We start from the raw sequence: 23,714 nt of genomic DNA, 5'->3' as shown, positions 1-23,714 counted from the left end.
TGATCTCTAATCTTGCTTCCCCAACTGACTTTCAGATATCTCAAATTGCACGGCCAATAGACATCTTAAACTCAGTATGTCCAAAACAGAACTCAGTTATTTTTCCCACTAAATCATCCCTCTTCCTCCTCCCTCCTTTCCAATCTCTCTATACCTTACTCCCTTGGCAGATCCTTTTCCATATCTAGTAACACTGGCCTCCTAGCTGTTTTATACAAACATGGAGGTCCATCTCTCAGCATACCCATGTCTGTAATGCCATCCTTCCTCAGCTCTGCCTCCTAGCTTCCCTGACCACCTTAAATCTCAACTAAAATCCCAACTTCTACAGTGTACCTTTCCCAATTCCCCTTACTTCTAGTGCCTTCCAGTATTAATTATTTCTTCTTAATTCTGTACATAGCTAGTTTGCATATATTGGTTTATATGTTCTCGCCATTGGATTGTAAACTCTTTGAGGGCAAGGACCTTCTTTTGCCTCCTTTTATATCCCTGGTACTTGGCACAGTGTGGTACAAAACAGGTGCTTAGATGGAGTTTATAAATGCAAAAAATGAGACCTAGAGAGATTAAGTTACTCAATACTTATGGTCAAGCAGACAAGATACAGGATATAAATCTAGATCCTCTAATACTAAACTCATCCTTCTTTCCTTGCACCATTCTAGACTAATTGGGAGATGTTTTAGCCTGAAGAGGAGAGAATTTAGAGAACCCATCATAGTTATTTATAAATATATAAAGGCTTATCAAATGGAAAGATTAGACTTATTACAGGTGATCTGAGAAGGTAGAGCTAGGGCAAATGCATGCAAAATGTAGGAAATAACATTTTTTTCCCCAATATAAGGAAGAATTTCCTGAAAACTATAACCTTCAAAGACCCTTCCAATGGAGATTATCCTATTCTGTGAATTAGTGTGTTGTTTGAAAATGAAGTGAGCTCCCTATTACTGCATGTACTCAAGCAAAGATGAAAAGACAACCTATCTAAAATGCTGAAATGGGAGTCCCTACAAAGAGAAAACGTTTGAATTAAGTTACCTCCTTTCCAGTTTCTCTGAGATCTAACCCTCTCTACGCTCGTAGTCTCTGAACTCTAGGTGGCGCCAAAGACCGCCAGACTTCTTCCCCCCCAAGGACACACAGGAGTACCATTATCTCTTCCACTTGGCAGGGAGTGAGGAGTACCGGCCTCCGTGATCTGGAAAATCTGCCTAAAACTTTTGGGTCCTCCCTTTATAATAGAAGAAATGTGCATTTTTATGGTATTAAATGATAAAAGGTTTATATTATACGCTGTTATACATATATTTTGTACATTTCTGGGTTTCTGAACTTTTTCTCTGTGGTCTGCTGACCTTCCCATGTCATCTTTGGATACCAATAAACTCTCCAAATTCCCCCCCCCCCCAATCTTTTATGCTAATTCGTGATTATTGAAATCATGATGAGGAAAATCGCAATGTAGAAGGGATAATTGTAAGCTTAAGGACAGACACCTCCATCTCATCTATGACTGCTGACTTCCAAGGCAGCAACCCTACCATGTTGTTTCTGTCTGCCTGATTGTCTATTGGTCTCTTGGAATTTTTAAACTTCTTCTAGTCTACTTTTGGATAATACTCCTCAGAACTGGTATATCTTAAAATTGAACTCTCCATTGCAACAATAAAGGACAGTTAAGTAAAAATAACTGTTTCTACTCCAGTGGATTAAGGCAGCATGTAAGTGATTTGCCCAGGGTCAAACAGCTAGTGAGTGTTAGAGGCTGAATTTGAATTAACATTTTCCTGACTCCAGGTCCAGCACTCTATACACTAAGTCACCAAGGTGCCTCCTAATCTAACATCATATAATCATTTAAATAACTACCCCAACCCTAATTACCTTTCTCTAGATCTTGTTTCCTCCTCTTCTTAAAGCCTTCCTCAAAAAATATTTGACAAACTTTCACAAAATCTCAGAATTTCAGAGTTGGAAGGGAACTCAAAAGACTTCCAGCCCAAACTATACGTCTTATTGCTGTTACTCAAAGATTTAAGTGAGGCAGGAACCTATTACTTCCTAAAGTATCCTATTTCCCTTTTAGGCAGATCTAACTGTTTAAAGTACTGAAGTTAAAAAAAAAATTTTTAATTCTTCTTATATTGAGCCTAAATTCAACAACTGTCTCATGCTTAATTCTGAGCTAAGAAAAAAAAAAACTCATTTAAGCATAATAAAACCAACAAAAATAAAAGTTAGAATGGAGCTTTAGGCTCCCATGGAATTTGTGGTTACCCACTGAATATACAAGGAATGTTAGCCCCATATCAAAGGGATAATGGAAACTAATGTCCCTGAAGTCAAGTCATGGTAGAATAGGGGGCTACACTATCATGAATCTGAAAATCTTGGTCTAAGTCCCAATTTTGACACTTAAAAGCTTCATGATTCTGACTAAGTCATTTAACTTTCCTGAGTTTTAATTTCCTCATCTTTAAAACAGAGATGATAATACTTGCCCCAGAGGATTCCCTGGGAGACTCAAATGAGAAGCCATCCATATGGCTCAGGGTCCTTCCCTATTTGCTCTCTGCTCTTTCCCTGCCACTCAGACCCTCAGGCTGCTTCACTGCTCACAGAACTTGGGTAAGATGGGAATTCTCAGCTCTATTCCACATTTTACCATCTGCCCTGCTACTGCCCCCCAAGGTCCTCCAGATCTTAGCATGTACTCCACACAACTGTGCCTTCCAGACCTCCTGTATTTTCAAATGACCTCCTGACGATCTAAGGACCCCTGGTCCTTGGCATCCATCCTAAATTTTTTTTTGTGTTGTTTCCCTGTTAGAATGTGAGCTCTTTGAGAGCAGGGACTCAGTTTGTATACTCAGAACATAAAGCAAAGCTTGGCACAGGGTAAGCCCTTAACGAGTACATTTTCATTCATTCATTGACGAATGCATGCTGTGGTGGATTTTGTTTCCGCAGTCATTTCATCTTTCCCACACCACAATGTATGCATACAGTCACCCAGAGTTTAAACAAAAGTGCTTTGAAACCTTAAAGTCGTCTTCCTCCTTGACTCTATTAAGAATAAGCTTAGCATTTCTTCCCTCAATTTCAATTAAAAAAATTGATTCAAAAGTTCAAAACAAATGAATTACTTGGATCATCAAGTCACTTAATATCAACCTAATCCAATCCAGAATTTATTAAGCACCTAACTATGTGTGTCAGATCACTAGGTCACCAAAAAATTCTAAATGAAAATAAAAAACCATTCCAGCCCCCAAACACTTTCCATTTTCCTCAAAGAGATACATAGCAAGACATGAAAACAGATCAATATATGCATCGTTGTTTGAGGAGGTGTGAGAGAGAATGCTAACATCATCGAGATCAGGAAAGACTTCTGGAAGAAGAGGGCCCATAAGCTGAGACGTGAAAGAAGCTAGGTCCTCTAAGAGGTGAGGGGTGGAAAAACAGCGCGTTCCCAAGCTGTAGGAGAGCCAATGCAAAGGCTACAACACTGAGTTTGGGGAACACAGTGTGTGGTAGGAGATGTGGGGAGAAAAAAGAGAGAATGAGTAATGACGGTTCCAGATGAGGAAGAGTTTGAAAGGACAAAATGAGATTTTATCTTAGAGAAAACAGGAAATTGTTGAAGGTTCCAAAGCACAACAGTGACAAGGCCGGCTCTGTGCTTTAAGCTGATTTTGGCAGTGATGTCAAGAATTGTTAAAGAAGGAAGAGAATTGGGAGTTGGGATGGTGACAGTAAAGATGAGTCTCTGATCTGAGGTGAAGTGGGGGAAGGATGCCACATGATGCTAGAGGAGGAACATCATTAAGATCTGGCCACTGAGGGGCTGTCAGGGGAAGGAAGAGAGCCAGAATGAGTTGGAGGCTTCAAACCCAGTGACCGGAAGTATGAGAGTATCCTCAATAGAGAGAGGGGCATTAGGAGGAATGATGGGTTTGGAGTGAAGATAATGAGTTCTGTTCTGGACTCATCAAGTCTGAGAGTCCTAAGAGACATCTATTTTGAAATGTCCAATTGATAGATGATGAGACAGGACTGCATTTAGAAAAAGTAACGAGGACTTGATTTCTAACTCTGAGAACTGTCTATAGGGTGAGAACTGAAATACTGGTGGAAGCATGGAATGGAAATGAGATGTTCATTGGTAAGTATAAAAGGAAATGATAGGGTAGATTTTATCATCCTGAGATTGCCTCTCTGGAGAGTATTGATCAGGACATGGGCAAGAAAAAATGGGGATCTAAAGGTTTATTCCAAGAAGTTCCATAAGATCTAATACACTTAGTTCTAGAACCATCAAAGTCTACCTTTAGGGCTCCTCCCTCTTCTGGGAATAGAGGAAAAACTCCACAGAAGTCCCCCACAGAAAACACTTTACAGTGTTTTGCTGTTTCAGTCTAATGGGGGAGACTCCCCCATTGCTGTAATTGCTCAGGTCTGGGCAATTCCACAAATTGACTCCCCTGCTCTCATTTTTTATCATCCTGAAATTATGTCCCTCCACTCAAGATTCCTGCCTTCACAAAGTAGTACCTCAATACTCTGAGAAATGACCTCTAGCAGAATCCTCTGCCAGCCACAGTCTTTCAGCGATCAACACTCCCATAGGATATGTCATCCAAAAATGAAATGCTCCTCAACTCCAATAATAATCAAAGCGTGAGGGTATGCCTTGTCCAGAAAAGAATCCCATGTTTGTAGGTTAAAAACTAGCTAAACTCCATTAATAAACAATCAGAAACAAAAACACCATCATTTAACATAATAAGAAACAGCATTATGGAAATACCAAATTTGGAATCGAAAGACTTGGGTTTAAGTTCTACCTCCCCTTTATTTTCTGTCTGTATAATTCTTGGCAAAAATTTTATCCATCCTCAATGTCCTTGTCTTGAGAATGGGGACAACAAACACTGCACTGCCTCATGGAGTTAATGTGAAGAAATGATATGACATTATATGAAGTGCTAAAATCTTATGTAAATATGAGTTATTATTACCTGTTTCCTTATTTGGATCCCAAGACAGAGATATAAAGAATCTAAAAATGCTGGAAGGTAAAATACAGAAGCTGAAGCTTAAAACACTTTGGTCACATAATGAGAAGACAGAATTCATTGGAAGAGACCCTGATGTTGGGAAAGATTGAAGGTAAAAGGAATAGGAGGATGAGATAAGTGTCATGGAAACAATGAACATGAACTTGGACAGACCTTGAAAGAGTAGAGGATAACAGGAAGACCTGGTATGCTATGGTCCAGAAGGTCATGAAGAGTAGAACACAACTGAATAACTGAACAACACAAAAGCCAGATAAATCATAATAAAAAGCAAAACAACTTTCACCTACTGGAATTCTTTAACATTCAGTTTCAATAATTGTAGACTTTAGGCACCCAAACAATGATAATTTGACCACACAGAATTCTGTGAGAGATTTGCTAAATCTGACTGTTTCATGAAGCATTTTACCTAAAACATGTCGAATGGGCTGCTACTAATTTCTGAAACATAGCTCGAACAATATTAAGAAGTGACTGATATAATCCAACCATAAGAGGGTCTGTCTCTCTCAGTCTCTCTCTCACTCTCTTTCCCTCTCTATTCTCCATTTCTCTCTCCCTCCTTTCCCTCTCTTTCTTCCTCTCTCTCTCCTCCTCTTTCCCTCCCTTCCTTTCTCCTCTACCTCTCTCTCTCTTCTCACCCCTCCTCTCTTTGCTTCTTATTCTTATTCTCTTTCTCCTTCCCTCTTCTCTTTCCCTCCCTTTTCTCTTTCCCTCTCCTTTCCCTTTTTTCCTCTCCCTCTCTCCGTTCCCTTTCTCCCTTCCCTCTTTCTCTCATTCTGTCTCTCTCTCTTATTTGTTTGGGTCTGCTTGCCCCTCTCTCTCTTACTCGCTCTCTTTCTCTCTGTCTCTATATGAGTTTTTATTTGAACTCCTAACAATAATAATTTGGCAACATAAGGACTAGTTACACATCAATAAATCAAAGACCTATGATGTAGGAATTCTTTCCACTGATACAGATGGCAATCCAGTCTGTAAGTCTTAGAGGACTGCCTGAGGTTGAGAGATTAATTGGCTTACCTAAACTCACCCAGCTAGCAAGCATCTAGAGTTGGGAATTTCAACATAGGTCCTCCCAATTCTAAGTCTGACCCTCTAACTACTATGCCCTGCCAACTCTTTTTTAAAACACAGAAGTCTATGTGTATATATAAATTTATATTTATATGTGTATTTATATACACATATGCCCAATACATGTATATGCATACACATATACGTGTTTTCTCCAATTTCTCGTGTATACATTTTGTTTGTACCTAATTGTTTTCATGTTGTCTCCCCCATTAGACTGAAAGCACCTTAAGAGCAGGAACTTTTTGCATATATCCCCAGTGCTTGGTACAGTGCCTAGTACATAACAGGTGCTTACTATATGCTTATAGAATGATATGTGGAAACAGACAGATGCAGGCACAACTTAACTTTTTGATTATAGGTAGATAATCTATAGATGTAAAGAGCTAAATCTAGTTCTAAGATGTATATGGATAAAGATCTATAAATCAATAAAGTGCAATCTATAGATCTACCTATCTATAAAATGTCAAGCTGAAGCTACAAAGAACAATGGTGAGACATGTAGGTAGGAATAGGCTGCAATATATGACAAAGAAGAATGCATTTACATATATATTTAAAGAGGTGATTAACTGGCAAATGTTCTAAGAAAATCTGTAGTATAGATATTGAAAAGTATCTTTGCAATTTTGCTTGCCAAGAGTGGGAAACTTCAAATAGATAAGCTATATCCTTGTGTGTCAAATGCATATACAACGCTTGCCTAATATAAAACTGGCCTTTGTATTTCACATGTTATAGTCATACCACAGAACACAACTGAATGTTCATTGCAAAAATACAAAGACAAGAAACTTGTACTAAGAAAGTTTAATGAAAAATAAGGAAAGAGATTTACCTTCTGAATACCAAGGAGTTCTTCATTAACACCTACAAGTTGGTCAGCAATCTTTTCCACTGATTTCTCCAAGTCTCTTAATTTCTTTAATTCAGCCTCTTCCTCAGGACTGTTCTGAAAAATATTTAAAGAGAAATAAAGTAATTGTCAAGGACTACATACTTCATTGGAGGGACAATTCCAAGTGAGCCTGATCTAAACCACTAAGCTTCTAGAGGGAGGATCCTCCACTCTATGGCCACTTTGGAAAAATAAGTGTGACTAATGAAAAAGGTAACATTTGGAATTCCATGTGTAAAGATTGTGATCTAGAGAGGAAGTCAGGAAAACGTAGGGAAAATGGTTTAACCTTTCTAGGACAAAATCCAGAGCAAATCTCCAACAGGTATCCCATGCCTTAATCAGATCTGAGTAGCCTTCAGAAAATGAAGTTGTTTGTCAATAGAGAGCTGCTACTGTCACAAAGAGACAATCTATGGACAAATGGATTTGTGCATGTAATCATTCCTTCCAAAAACATTCATCAACTATTTCTATGTATACAGCACTGGAAAAGAGAGAGAGGTGAAATGAAACAAAGTGCTAATCCTCAAAAGACTCAGTTCCATAAGAGAATAAAACAGATAGAGGTAAAAACAAACTCAAATATGAGAAGTGCTTGGGGAGAGTACAAAGCTACATGAAATCAAATGAGGAAGAGATCACTTCTAGCTGAGTGATCACAGAAGACTTAATAGAAGAAAGGTCATTTGTTAAATGGGTAGGATTGTCAATAGATACAGATACCAGTGGCTGGAATGGTAGAAAAGAAGAAAGAGTAAGGGAGAATACTCCATAGATATTTTTTAAAAATCAAGCACTGGAGAATTCTAACATTTCTAAACAGATAGACATCAAATCCCTCTACTCTGCTTCTCCATCTTTACCCAATAGGAGATCTTCCTCTCTCTCTCCAGGAAATCTCCAATGAGATAGCCCACAATCCTATTCTTACATAAAGCAGATCTCTTTGTCCTTCCCAATATGCATCATTACACCTTGTACCTAAAATGTCATAGATGTTTATCTTTGACTCTGTCCCATACTTAGTAGCCAAAGCCTCCTCTACTTTGCTTGTTTTGTGATTTCATCTGTGTGAGCAAACGCCCAATGTGAAAACTCCCTCTATCTACATAGACTCATACTTCTACCTACAATTTGGGGAATCTTAGAGAATTGCTTTGAGACACTGAAAAGTTACATGATTTGGCCACAAGCACACAGATAGTATGTTCAAGGGGAGGACTTAAAATCCCCAGGAGGGGGGCCTTCACCTTTTAGACCCTCCCCTCCATCCACCATGCTTTCTTATTTGTAAAGTTTCTCAAATTCATTCTGGACCAAGATAAATTTCACAACTAGACTATTATAACCTCCATATTGCTATTACCTAGCATCTTCTAAGACACCTAGATGGTACTGTGGATAGAGCACTAGGCTTGGAGTCAGGAAGATTCATCTTCCTGAATTTATTTACATTTGGGTTCAAATACTTACTAGATGTATGATCCTGGACAAGTCACTTAACCCTGTTTGCCTTAGTTTCCTCATCTGTAAAATGAGCTGGAGAAGGAAATAGCAAACCACTCCAGTATCTCTGCCAGGAAAATCCCAACGGGGTCACAAAGAGTTGAACACAACTGACATGATCCAACAACAATAACAAAGCATCCCTCCCTACTCAAAGATGTTCTGTACACTAGAACTAAAATAATTTTTCATTCTCAACACTGTGATCATGCCATAATGCTCAAATATCAATAGATATTTGAAACAGGCCTCTTAAAAAAGATCTGCATATTAGTCTGCATTCACCTTTCCCTCTACCAAAGACACAAAAACACAAGACACAGAATACTATGCTCAGAAAAATGAGTCTCCTGGATTTGAATCCCAGTTCTGACATTTATTGTATGATTTAGGTTAAGTCTCTAAAGCATTATGAGCTTCAGTTTTCTCATCTGTAAAATTATAGTAATTGGATATATTAATACATTTGTGATCTTATGAACTTAGGTATTCTCACCAATGATACAGTTAAAAATACATTTAAGTATTTTCAACTTGTGTGATTCTTGACTATGTCCTGCACAGGGCCCCTAACCTACTGGAAGCCTTTCTCCAGATCTATTGACATATCAAAAGAATACAGTGGCCATTTCTAACTATTTGATCAGACCACCTTTTTTTGAAGAAATTCATCTCTAAGCTGCCTTTTATACTTATTCTGTTGTCCTTCAGGCATGACATAACTTTAATTTTCAAGCTACTGTATTTTTCCATGAATCACACCTGTAGAGCATAATTAAAAGACTAATAAATTTTAAAAGATGGGGATTTGTTTGAAGAAGAAACTCAGGGGTTATTAAAGGCAACAGGGTCCAGGACCTGGGATTTCATTACAACATACTAATTCTTGGACCATTAAAAGCACTGCATCTCAAAAACAATTCAGCCCTTCAATTCTTGACAGTTTCATTGTCTATCTGCATTTCATACTAATGAATCAGTTTTGAGTCTGTCTCAAGACAGCCCAATTGAATGGACTGTCCAACTATATATTTAATGTCTTGGACAACTCTTCCAACTTAATTTTTCCTGAGGGATGGGTAGGCCTGAACTCTGCTGAGTGATCATGGATCTCATTTTATAGGATCTGTGATGTTTCTGGACTTGATGCAATCAGAACAATGTCATTTATTAACAAGATAAAAAAAAAAAAACTTGTAAATATCTATCTAATGGGTTTGTAATGAGGGAAAAGAAAATCACAAAACTAATTCTACTCCACAAAATTACTCTAACTTGACAACTTTATTAAGTAAGAACATCTCATCTGAATCATCCAAACAATGAAAGGCATTAAATAAATATAATCCCTGTAGGTTTTTTCTATAAAATGGCAAGCCAATTTAAAATCTAGAGACTTCCAGCAAGAGAGAGAGAACCAATTGTTGGGGGCTGAGAAGAAGATAGAGAGAGAAGAATAATGCTTCCTCTCTTCCCATCCTGACCAGAGAATGACTTTGTGAATTTTGGAGGATTGGAAGATTTGGACTTCTCATCAGAATCCTAGCAGCGTCCCAGGAACGTCAGTGTGTGCAACAGGAGTCTAGCACAAACTAGACATACTAAGGATAGACAGGTTTAGGAGTCTACAAGGAGACCAGTAAGAAGCTATATCATACCCAAGAAGATCATATAAAGAACTTCATCTAGAGGATTTCCAGGAAGTAAGAGACGAATTATCCCCTTTGCCACATGTGAGCCCCATTTTCTTCTGTTCTCTATATGCACTGGTGGGAAAATGTAGCACAAATGGGGAGGAAGGGGTGGTATTTTATGTTCACTCCTCTTACTATACCATATAAGTAAACTATCTTTTTCTAAAAACTAATTAAATTTGGCTGACAGATGTCACTAACAATCATAGGGAGAAACACACTACTAGAAGCTAATGAATTATAGAACTTTTAAAAAATTACAACAGAAACACCCACAACCCTTCAGGGCTACCCCTAGACTCTAGGACCTAGAAGCCGAAGGGAGAAGTAGAAGCTGCCCTTTGGGGACTCAGGCTGCTCATACAAGTAGCCCCTTCATAAGTGGTTCCTTAAGCATGGGGTTTTGCAAGAATGAGTACTGAGGGTTATCTATGCATATGTTTTGAAGATGAAAAGCTTTAATAAAGGGGAAAGAAAGAAAGAAAAAGAAAAACTAGTTTCTTATAGATAACATGTGTTTTTGGAGAAACTTTGGAGAAATCGTTTCAACATAGGAGACATTCACAGTGGAATTCACAGTGATAGAGATTTACCTTCAAACAAAAATATACAAGCAAGGGCAGCCAGGCGGCGCAGTGGATAGTGTACCAGCCCTGAAATCAGGAGAACCTGAGTTCAAATGTGGCCTCAGACTTTTAACACTTCATAGCTGCGTGACCCTGGGAGAGTCAATTAACCCCAACTGCCTCAGCCAAACAACAACAACAACAAATATATAAACAAAGTTTAGTTATTCAATCATAAAAGACTCTTAAGAAATGTAAACCTACCTTCTTCCCAATCAACATCACTCTGCAACCATTTTTCACTCCAAGTGCTGACAATGGCTGTTCCATTTCTTTTAGAGACTTTCCTGAAAGGGAAAGAAAACTATTCCTTTGGCAAATACAATTTAAAAACATATTTTAGTAGTTATATAAATCTTCAGGAAGAAAAACTTTAGATGAAAGCAGAATGATAGTCCTAGAACTAAAAGTCAGAGTCATAGGATCTTAGGACTGAATGGAAAATTATAGAGCACAGTTACCATAGATATTAATATAGAGCTGGTGAGGGTGTGGGGAGGGAGCCAATGAATTTGAGTCAAATTCATAAAGAAATCTAACTACATGGAGTTGTGGGAGAATTCTAGTTCCCCTAGACAGCAAGCAATCCAATATAGGTTGAGCATATGCAATTCTTCTAAGCATTTCCATATTGATCATGCTGTGCAAAAAAAAAAAAGAAAGAAAAAGAAAAGAAAAAAGAAAGATCAAAAGGGGGGAAAAAACACGAGAAAAAAAAAAAGCAAACAACAACAAAAAGGTAAAAATACTATGCTTTGATCCATATTCAGTCTCCATAGTTCTCTCTCTGAATGCAGATGGCTCTTTCCATCTCAAATCTGTTGGAATTGCCTTGAATCTCTCCTCATTGTTGAAAAGAGGAGCAAGTACGCTAAGTCTATCTCACTTATCAAGGTTTGGGTTCCAATCCTATTCCTCACCAATTACCTGTGTTACTTCCTAGTCCCCTTCTTACCTTTCCAGTCCTCTTACACCTTACTCGCCCGCCATATACTCTTCCATCCAATGATACTGTAACTCCTGGCTGTTCTCCAAAAAAGTAACTCCAACTCTCAGCTCCTGGCATTTTCTCTGGCTTTCCCCAAGCCTGGAATGTTCTCTCTTCTCCTCTCAGCCTACTGGCTTTCCCTAACTTCTTTTAAGGACTAGCTGAAATCCCATTTCTTACAGACCACCTTTTTCCTCACCTACCTGATCCTAATGTCTTCCCCCTCCATTAATTATTTCCTATTTAACCTGCATTTAACTTGTTTGTACAAATGTCCTTGTTGTCTTCCCCATTAGATTATAAGTTTTTTGAGAGCAAGATCTGTCTTTTGCCTTTTTTTGTATCCCCAGTGTTTTGGCACAATTCTTGGCACAAAGCAAGTGTTTGACCAATGTTGACTGACTTATCTTGGACAAGTCAATCCCTATCTGCAGATCTGTTTCTTTATCTCTAAAATAAAGGGGTTGGATTAGATTTCAATGGACTCATCCAATTCTAAATCTGTAATTATGTGAGTATGCTTATTCTACAATAGGGCTTACTCTCCATCTCCCAGACAAAAACATTCAAGAGTGAGAAATTTACAGGCTTTATCATAGAAGATAGCTCTTTATAAATACCCAAATGTTATATAATACTTAAAGTTTGAAAAACATCTTACATACATGATCTCATTTGATTCCCATACCAATCCTTTGAAGTGAGTAACTGATCTCCATTTCACAGATAAGGAAACAGAAGCTGAGAATGGTAAAGTGGCCTCCCCACAGTTATATTAATAATTGTTTGAGGCAGGATTTGAATCTTTATCTTCTTGACTCCAAGACCAGTAACTGATTAGTTATGTTGTGCTACTTTTTAAAGGCTTTATCAAAAACCAGAGATAATTCCTTACAAATTATCTTGGAACTACAAAAGCTGCCATTCTTCACTATGACTTCTTCAATGCCAATAAAATATTGACTCCACTTGATTCTACCTTAATCAATCAGGCCTACAAAAGCCTTGAAATGCAAGGACTAATCAACGTGTCAACAAGTTTTTGAGCAACAACCTCTAATTTCCTAACTGGCCACCTTCAAAACCTAGGAACTCAATGTCATTGATATCAGCATGTCCTCTGTCTTCCAACATTTTATGAATGGAATGTTCCAGGGATTCCTGAACAACTGGATTCATCTTTTTTACCCAGATGACATTATAATTTATTTCTATAGCCCCCAGCAATACACCCTGCACACATCCAGTCTGTTAACCCAGCCACGGAAAAAACTTGTCTTTTCTGTGATATCCCATTATCTCCAGACCTTCCCTTTCTACCCAAAGCATCTGATAAGAGATTTGAAGCCTAAATGTAATGTTTTATTGGCCACACCCCAAAACTCTTTGTAAACCCATTTCACTTAATAATAATATAATATTCTTCATTTGAAAAATAGCAGTAGTATGGGCCTCCCAAATAGAGCAGTGGAGACAGGAAGACCTGAGTTTAAATCCTTCCTCCAACACATACCTGCTACTGACCACAGACAAGTCACTTATTTCTCAGTGCTCTAAGGTAACTCTATATAAGTTTATATAAGTCTATAAATTACAAATCAGTTGCTGAGCTTTGTGAATGAAGGGAATTTGCTTACTGAGGAGCTCTCCTCATCACTCTACATACAAGCCAGGATCAAAACAAAAACTTAAAAGCATTACCGCCCCCCCCTTCAATACACCACCTTACCAACCTCAGAAGGGGATATTCTCTCCAATTGCCTATTAAATGTATGGGGAATTCCCCCTAGAAACATGAATATCCAGGTCTCTAAGTTATGTCACAATTCATGAAATCATAGAATGTCAGCAATGTAAGGGCCTCTAAGATCATTTAGGGCAATCCCCCCATCTGATGACAAATGAACTGAAACCAGGTGAGATAAAGTGACAAACATAGAATTAAAACTCAGATCTTTGGTCTACTGCTCTTTCTGTCACTGCCATACCATGGGTCTAAACCATTCCTCCCTATGCCTGTCCACCATGGTGTTTATTTTGATTTAATTGGCATTGAATGGCATTCATGGCCGCCAACCTGATAATTCCCAGTGTCATGTTTCTGAAATAACTAACTTTTTTTTATTCCTTTAATTGGTCTGAGTAAAAGTGACTGATAGCACAAATCTCATCCATCTTTTTCTTTATAGCCTTTCTTATTTGTCATGTAGAGGGGCCATTAGCAAAAATGGACCTAAGGACTAAGGGAAGGTTTATTTCAAAGAATGTATTCACCTTCAATTTTTAGAGAATATAGTAAACCTAATCTTGTAGATAGTTCTAGGCAAATATAAAACAGACTTTCAGAGACTCTGATCCAAGTAACTAATGGGACCAGGGTAGAGAGCTATACTGTCTGGTCTGTGGTTTGCATAGTTAGAATAGCTACTAAATCACGAGATTATAGAATTTTAGAGTTTGAAAGATATTTTTTCTAGTCCAAACCCTTCATTTTACAGATGGAGAAAAAAGCACAAAGAAATGACATGACTCATCCTTATTTGTTCTGACATAGAGCTGTATTGGGAGAGGGAAGAACAGTTAAGCAGCACAGTGGATACTGGGCCTGGAGTCAGGAAGAATTATCTTCCTGCATTCAAATCCACTATTAGACAAGTACTAGAGCTGGGTAACCTTGGGCAAGTCACTTAACCCTGTTTGCCTCCGTTTCTTCATCTGTAAAATGAGATGGAAAAGGAAATGGCAAACCCTCCAGTATTTCTGCCAAGAAAATCCCAAATGGGCTCATGAAGAGTTGGGTACAACTGAAATGACTCAACAACAATTGGGAGAGGAAAATCCTCAGAAGAAATCAGGACCCATGAAATTATAAGATCAGTCAATTATGTGTGTATTTGTGCATATAAAATATGTACATATAACAAATGATATTTAATACTTTGATATATATATACATCTACATGCATATATATGCATATACATATCAACATACAGCATAATATACATATACACATAGATTCATGAATATGTTGCCATAATACTAGACATAATACACATACTTCTAGATAAATGTGTTATATATTCATACACCCAAATATATATGAACATATGTATATAGGCATGGAATCATATTTGCTGAAGTAGGCAGTTAATAAAAGAATCAAGAAATATATTAATTCCTAGTTCCAAATTCAGAACTGAAGAACAACATGCTAGGATCTTTCTGAAGACATATCTATTAGTAAATTGCCATAGCTATCTGCAAAAAGGCAAATGAGTCCTACGTAAGGAAGAATAAATTTCTTCCCCATCTTAGATCTGCCTATCCATGAATGGGAAACCTGCTCAAATGTGAACAACTTCTCATCTCTTGCTCAGCAGTTGTACTGTCTGTGTTAAGACAAAACAGCTTAAAGGTGGTTTTAAGGGAGGAGTTTATAAAAAGTTTTTATAAAAGAAAGCCAAATACCGCCCCACCCCCACAACATTTTCAAAGGATCATTCTAAGAATCTGGTGCATAGGAGAAAAAAGAAGGCTGGCCAATACTTACTCTATTATCTCCTCATGGCTTTTTTCCCCTCTAATTTACTTCTGTCTTTACCACTCAAGTAAAATTTTTATCAGTCATCAGTGACCTCTTGTCTTCAATATTCAATGTCTTTTTCTCAAGCTTTATCCTTGATTTCTCTGTATCATTTGACAGTAATGAGTCTATCTTTTTCTAAATTCTTTTTCCTCCCTTCCAAAGTGACAGGTAGGTCTTCATGTGGATATCTAGGCACTCAAACTTAAACTCAGCTAAATTTAAACTCTACTCAAAATCTTCAACTACTCTGACAGACCTATGATCTCATCAATGTGAGTATTGGCTTCAACAATGCAGAACATTACCTATTCATGCCTGCTCAGATGTCCATGTCTCTCCCATAACCACCATTGGTATCCAATCCTTTAGGAATGATGTTTGCTGAAAAAGGTGTGAGAAGGGGCCTTTGTATTCTCCCCAAAAAGATGCCAAAAGATGTATAGATCAAAGCCCTAGATGTTCTATTTGAGGTTCTGAAGCCCTACAGACTTGGGATCTCAGCTTTTCTAAACACAAGTTTTCCTTGTGGTTGCATGAATGAGACTTTTATACAAGATATTAAAGCTTATTAGAAAGCAGTTTCTATCACAGAGATCTCTCCATGCGTATTGGATAGAGTCATACTGTGACTCAAGAGAGATGCCAATATTCATGAGGATATTATACCAGAGTCTGTCCTTTCCCCCTATGATTGATGTGGTGCTGCATGATATGTCACCAAAATTGGCTGAAAAGCAGGAGATTGTTGGTGCCTTCAGGGAGACCTTGTGAGCCAGGGTTTGGTTTTTTAAATCTTCAAATTCTTTAGAATTTGAAGAAATACTTTCTCAAATCTCAGTTTCCCTTATAATGATCAGGAAGATACTAAATTTGGGGAAATGAAAATCCCCAGGAGCAAAGGTCAACTGCAGAAGCTTGAGATGGGCCTAAATCTTGCTCAGCCCTAAACCTTTTGTCTTGTTAATAGTCATCATTTAATTGTATTAGGAAGTTTACTGAATTGGGAGAAAGATCCTTCAAGCTTGGGAAATCATTTGTAATACATATTTGACTATATGATCTTAACAGATTAAAGGGGAATGGCTTTTTTGGGAATCCTTAAAGCTTCTTGTGTTCCAATAGTATCTTAACAGCTTTTTAACCTGGATAATGGAGCATCTTACTCATAAAGAACCAGTCATCTACAGTCAGCTATTAGAAATACCAAGGTAAAAAAGTAAGATCTTGGTTCCATATGTAGGTTGTAACACTTGCTGGAATTAATGCAGAGGTGTTCTAAATGAAATCTAAATCTAATACACACACACTAATATGGGGTTAGAGAAACTCAGCAGGTCGATTTACTGAGTACTTTTACTGTAACTCTGAATGACATACTGAATTAATTCCAAGAAGCAAAAAAAAAAAAAATATGAATGCAGAATGGTAGGTTAATTTTACCAATTCTCTGTGAAAGGAACAGTCCTGACTATTGTAGATTATAAGTACACCTTTGAAATTACAAAGACATAACTGTACTGTATTTGTTATTCTAGGTCTAAACTTAACCCAGGCTCCAAAAAGCATTGTAGGAAACTAGGCCCAATATAATTATGTATTTCTGGGGAGGCTCTAGCAACTCCTGAGTAAAAACAGAAAGCCTTCAGATAAAGAAACATGAGAAACTCCCAAAGAGAGAGAATGAAAATGAAGGTAGATGATTAGGCAGTTTCAGTGATATAAAATGTTACTTTCATCACATTATGCCCATGCCAAAAAACAACAAAAACTTCAATGGCTGCTGACATGATAAAATTTAGATGTTTTTGTTTTATTCAAATCCCTCTACAATCAAATTTCTACTTATCTTTCCAGAATCATTAAAAAAAAAAACAGATTTAGAAGGTCAATTTGTTCACTCTTTAGTTTGAATCTCTTTCATAATACTCATAATATTCCCTCAGCAAGTCCAGTGTCTGCTTGAATACAGTAAGAAGGAACTCATTTCCTAATGAGGCAAGCCAATTTCCTTTCACAGCTCCACTATTTGGCAAGTTCTACTGTATATTCTCTGCCAAAATCTGCTTCCCTATAATATCTATTCATTGGCCCTATGTTTTCCTTTTTTAATAATACATTTAATGGTCCTCCTATTGAGTGGTCTACAATAAGGTCTTCTAAAAATATCATTTCAGTCACAGGCATTAAATTTAGCACTAACATTTGTAATTCATATCTAATATTCTTTGCAAAATTTATATCGATATTTACAATCCTAGCTTGAGAATTGGAAAAAGAAAAAAAAAAGAAGTGACACACAACTTAAGTCTATACTTTTAATACTAGTACTCAAACTTGAACTTTAGGATTCTTTGAAAATATTAAAAGAAAAATTTCTACCTTTATATATTAATTTCTGAAAAGCAAGTGGAACTCCAGTAACTTGTTCAGTAAGAAGAGCCATGTCCTGAAGAGTAGGTTCACTGTTTCCTTGCTGTGCTACAACTTGAATGTTATGTTTTTCATTGTCTGAAAAGAAAGAATAATTGTCTGAAGCTAGAAAATAGTAATTCTTTAATGACAAAGTTCTAGACATCACACAGAAATTAAACAAATATTTCCAATTTCAAGAAATCTTATTTAAGTACTTACCAATGGCTGAGAACTTTGATGGGTAACAATAGAGGTGAAAAAATTAAAGGATAGCGCCTAACTCCCCAGGAATTTATTAGAATCATAGAATCTCAATTTCAAAAGGCTGCAGAAATTTAATTAATCTCCTGTCTAATTCAGTAATCTATTTTATAATACCGCCAATTGGAGCCTTTTCTGCTATTAGGTAAGTCTAAATCCTAGGAAAATATTGCCCAATGTTGAACTCAAATCTACTTCATTTTCATTATGATTTCTACTGATTATAGCTTTTCCCTCCAAAATTACACAAAATGAATCTAATTTTTCTTCCAAGTGCTACTCTTTTGAAATATTTGAAGACAGTAATTCCTAAGTCCTCTTCTAAAGATAAAATATCCCCCAAGAAACTCCATTCACTTTTGCATTTACTTTTTTTGGTGCCATACTCATGTTAACTCACTTGAGCACAAAGTTCATTAAAACTTCTAGATCTTATATAAACTAATTTCTTGCTATATATTCTCAGCTTGTATTTGTAAACTGATTTTTTTAGATCACAGATACAAGACCTTCAATTTGTCTTTATTAAATCTGGCCCTATTAGATTTAGCTCAACACTGTTAAGATCTTTTTGGATCCTGACTTTTGATCTAATATGTTAGCTATCTCATCTAGCCTCATGTCATATGCAACTTTGATAATACAGCCTGCAATCAATACTTTTATTCAAGTTGTTGATTAAAATGATAAATAACAGTACACAGATTCCTGAAGCAGCCAGTGGATGACATGTAGTCTTGAGAATTATACTTTGTGTATTCAGCTACCTGTTGTTCATTCATTTCAGTCACGTCTGAATCTTCATGACCCCATTTGGAGTTTCTTGGAAAAGATACTGGTGGGGGAGCAATTTCCTTCTCCAGCACATCTTACAGATGGGGAAACTGAGGCAGAGGTTAAGTGACTCACTCATGATCACTCAACTAAGGTCTGAGACTGTAGAGGGCCAGGAGTGAGTGCAAAAGCAATAAGAGATTGTTTTAGGTTTTACTTGAGACCAGCTCTCTCTTTCAGGGCTACCTCAGACTTTTGGCTCACCATTTCTTTCCAATGAACAATTGTAGAGACCGAACTGCCCAAAACTTGATAGAGAATGCCTGCGACTGGAACAAAAGCATTCTGGGCTGGACAATAAATCAAAGACATACCTGATGAACTTAGCCAGGAAAAGGCATTCCACTAGACAATAAATCAAAGACACTTTGATAAAATTTAGGACAGGAAAGAATCAAAGACATACTTGGGGTAAATACCCTGGTGCAATAATTTCTGCTCTGTAGTGATAAATGTCACAACTGCTTACAATTCTGTGGATAGGCTTTGATTGTTAAGGCAGATACAGGAATAGCAAAGTGTGGATTGTGTCTTGACTCGGAAAAGCTAGTGACAACAGACTCAAAGTATAAAGTACTGGCTCTCAGGTGAATCAGCTTAAAGACTGCACAGCATGTCTTAACACCTGGTCCTTGGTTTTTCATTCACAGTCTGAGCCTCTCACTGCAGCTGGACCTCGACATAAGTCATAAAAACTCAGGAAGATCCTCACTTCTGTATTGGACTCTTATCTACTGCATCCCCAAGCTGCCCTTTATTTCAGCCATCTAAGCAGGACTAAATGTACCCAGCAGGCCTATCTTTCTTTATCTTTTCCAAAAGGAGAATATAAAAAAATCTGATAAATGCTTTGCTATTATCATAGCAAATATCTGCAGCATTGCCCTGACATAGGAAACCTGACTTTTCATTTTCTTAAAATGTTTTTATGGGTATCTGCTGTTTCTCATATCCTCATAATGATCCCAAGTTTTTTGCCCTACTCCTACCAGAAAAATCATCCTATTTTAAGAATAATACTTTTTGGAGAGAAAAAAAAAATCAGCACAACTGATCTATACAGCAAAGAAATCCAAAAACATGTTGTGTAACACCTCTCGAGCTCCCTCACTCATAAAGGGAGGAGAGTATCTCTTCTCTTTATTTGAATCTTGCTTGATTTTCATATTTTGTTACATTACTCTTGATATTTTGTATGTGGCTGTTCTTTTCATTTACATATAGTAATTATGTATATTCTTTTCTTGGTTCTGCTTACTTCACTCAGCATCAGTTCATCTTTCCATGCTTCTCTGTTTTCATTATACACATCATTTCTTACAACACAGTAATATTCCATTATGTTCACATACCACAATTTGTTTTGTTCCCCAATGGATGTACATCTACTTTGTTTCCAATTCTTAGCTATCATAAAAAGTGTTACCATAAATATTCTGGATTTCTTCTTATCAATAGTTCCTTTAGGGTATAAACCCAGTAATTCAATCTTTAATTCAAAGGGTATGGACATTTTAGTCACCTTATTTGAATAATTTCAAAATGCTTTCCAAAATAGTTATAATATTTCACGATCTTAGTATGCCTATCATCCCACAATCCCGTCAACATTGAGCATTGTCATTTTTTGGTCTTTTATTTTTGCCAATTTGCCAGATAAAAGGTGAAATTTCAAGGTTGTTTTGATTTGTATTTCTCTTATTATTAGTGATTTGAAGCATTCTTTCATGTGATTGTGAATACTTTACATTTCTTCTTTTGAGAATTTAAGAATATTTTTAAACAATTTATCTACTGGAGAAACACTATTAATTTTATATCTAATAATATGTTTTGATTACAGGCATACCTTAGAAATACTGTGAATTTGATTCCACATTCCTGCAATAAAATGAATTTTTTCAATAAAGCAAATCACAGGAATTTTTTGGTTTCCTGGCACATAGAAAATGTTTATACTAAACTGTCTCTATTAAATATGCAACAGTATTGTGCCTAAAAATAATGTACATACCTTAATTTAAAAATATGTATATGTGTGTTATTTACACTTATGTATATATGTAAAAATATACACATACATGTTTACATGTTATTTTAGAATGCAAACTCCTTAAGATTAAGGATTCTTTTATTCTCTTTTGCCTCTTTTTGTAACCCCAGTGCTCAGCATAGTGCTTGGCACCTAGTACAGGCTTAATAAATCTTTATGACTGATTACTGATGGATTTTCTTCTGTTCAAGGTCTTTGAGTTGTTTTTTGTCCTTCATTCTTGAAGAGAACCATGACATGAGGGAGGTAACGCCTTGATATGCAAGTGAATTGTATTTAAGTGAGGGAGGGCTGTGCAGAGTCACCTATCTCACTTTCCCCTCCAGAATCATCTGGCAACAGTGTCCAGATATAGATCAAGAGGACTGAAGATTCATTGGAAACCCAGATGGATGTAGGAATGGGTTTTGTGGCAGGTCTGTGAAACTGGTCCTTGGATCCAATAGTGCCGGCTGCTGATAGCCTGGGAGGCTAGGGAGATGGGTACTGAGGTCAGGATAAGTTGAGTGTTAGCTCATAGGTTTGGGGGACTTATTTTTTTAAACCTTTTTTGGATTCTGGCTGGGCAGATAGATAAAGTGACTTTGGTGCATAATTTCTGTTTCTGGTTTGAAAGGTCACAGTGATCAGAGAAAATATTTAACTTTCTATTTTGTTGTTCACATGACCCAAAAGTCCCCCACCTAGTTTTTGATGAAAACATGATAGTTCTCCATAATGGTTACTTCTGGATATACAGAAGAATAAATATACTACCTTTTCCCTAACAAGTTCTAAAATTCTGATCTGAATTTGCCAACTTCTTTTTGAAAATTTGCCCTTGTGCATAATAGTATTTCTTGCCCAAAAACATAAGCAGAATTATGACCAAAACTTAGTTCTTCAGACTCCCAATCCAAATGTTCTTTTCCTTATGCTATCCTGCCTCTTATAAATTACCTCCAGGCAGGGATTTTGAATTCACCTTTATGGCAAATATAGTTCCAATACATAGCAGATTGTTGGATAAAACAGACCAACTTATATAGCCATATAACCCAAAACTTATGGCTGTCTAGAAAGCTCCCTGTAAACCTTAAAATTCACTACAACAGAAAACATGTAGTTGCCTCATTTTGTGTGAGGACCATATGAACACCCTGCCAGAGTCAGGATAAGCAAAAATCCTTAGTCTTTAAATAAAAGGAATGGACACAGGAATCTCCTCTTCCTCACTCCCGCCAGGCTCACTTATCTTACTCCACCCTCTAACCCCTCCTCCAAATCCCTCAATATACCAACAGATCAAGCCAGCACAGAATAATGGGGCAGGCCATTTTCCAAGCATATGCTAATAGAGTATTGTCCAATAAAGTAATTAGCCTTAAGTGCTTGGCTGTCCAAGTGCATCTGCTCTGCAGTCCAAGTGCATCTGCTCAGTTTCAGCCCATTACAATTCTGGAAGGGTAATAAAACCTAATCTCCTTATTGTTTAATTCAGTATTATAGCTCAATATTCTAGGAAAAAAGTATTTCACTTTGCAATCAAAGAACCGGGATTCAAGTCTCATCTCTGAAGGGTAATAAAACCTAATCTCCTTACTGTTTAATTCAGTATTATAGCTCAATATTCTAGGAAAAAAGTATTTCACTTTGCAATCAAAGAACCCGGATTCAAGTCTCATCTCTGAAGGGTAATAAAACCTAATCTCCTTACTGTTTAATTCAGTATTATAGCTCAATATTCTAGGAAAGAAGCATTTCACTTTGCAATCAAAGAACCCGGATTCAAATCTCATTTCTCACTTTATCTGTGTGACTTTGGGCAGTAACAACAATGATAGCTAACATTCATCTAGTGCTTGACATATACATAATCTCTTTTGATTTAACCTCTCTAAGACCCAGTTTACTCATTTATAAAATGAGGGAGTTGGATAGCCTCTGAGATCTCTATCAGCTCTAGACCTATGATCTTATAACTTTTGTGTGATAGTCATTTTGTAAACTGTTCCTGCTAAATAACTTGAGAAATTTAATTACTTTCCCAAGAAAATTAATTAATGTAGATCGTGCAATATCAAGTTCGCCTTTTTAAAGGTTAAGACTTCTTTGAAATCAGAACATCCTTTTTTTGGGGGGGGGAGTAAAGGGGATTGTCCGATTCCACATTCAGATTTGATTACAAGAGATCTGGTGGCATGGCGAGTTCCTGGCTGCTTTGGGACAGAATCACAACAGTTAAACCTAACTTTTTAGAAAGTGTAACTAAAAGAGGAGGCTGCCATGTTTAGGAATTTAAACCCTCTCAATATCCTTCCAGAAACCAAGGTAGTGATACTCAAATAGACAAATAAGTGGTTTATATTTAAATGTAATTACTGTTGTTGTAAAACGGAGCAATCTATAGGAAGCTGCTAATTCACGCAATCATGCGATCTCAGAGTTAGTGGGAAGAGATTTGTGACCCTTTAGGACTATTCCTCTTTATTCCTCCCAAACTGCCAGAACTGAGACAAAAGTCCCTAAAGTGAGGAGAAGGGAGGAAAAAAAGGAAAGGAAAATAAAAATACGAAAGAAAAAGGAAAAAACAAACTTAAAATGTATAAGTAGTACATGGCACATGGCTGAATCGGTGCTCGATGACTGCCTGACCTGGGGGTAAATAACAAGACTCTGCTCCTGGGGAGCGGCCAC

The 23,714-nt window shown here is 37.0% G+C and overlaps 1 protein-coding gene across 5 annotated transcripts in view; it reads right to left on the bottom strand.

Annotated features, from left to right (window-relative positions):
• The window catches only part of BAG1 (BAG cochaperone 1), a 38,433-nt gene that overhangs the window by 14,405 nt on the left and 314 nt on the right, over nt 1-23,714 (bottom strand). For 3 of the 5 annotated variants that reach the window (XM_023497265.2, XM_003761289.3, XM_012542627.2), the window contains exons 2-4: nt 17,858-17,986; nt 11,108-11,190; nt 7,015-7,128 (exon numbers count right to left, since the gene is read on the bottom strand). In XM_023497265.2, coding sequence (XP_023353033.1) covers nt 7,015-7,128; nt 11,108-11,190; nt 17,858-17,986 — 326 coding nt within the window. Of the gene's footprint in view, nt 1-7,014; nt 7,129-11,107; nt 11,191-13,624; nt 13,656-15,442; nt 15,752-17,857; nt 17,987-23,714 lie in introns of those variants that run through there. The other 2 variants (XM_031938155.1, XM_031938165.1) reach the window with 2 other exon arrangements.

This window comes from Sarcophilus harrisii, chromosome 1, assembly GCF_902635505.1.
Source record: "Sarcophilus harrisii chromosome 1, mSarHar1.11, whole genome shotgun sequence".
Taxonomy (NCBI): Eukaryota; Metazoa; Chordata; class Mammalia; order Dasyuromorphia; family Dasyuridae; genus Sarcophilus; species Sarcophilus harrisii.
The sequence above is the reverse complement of the archived record's forward strand: the minus strand, read 5'-3'. Positions and strand labels throughout refer to the sequence as shown.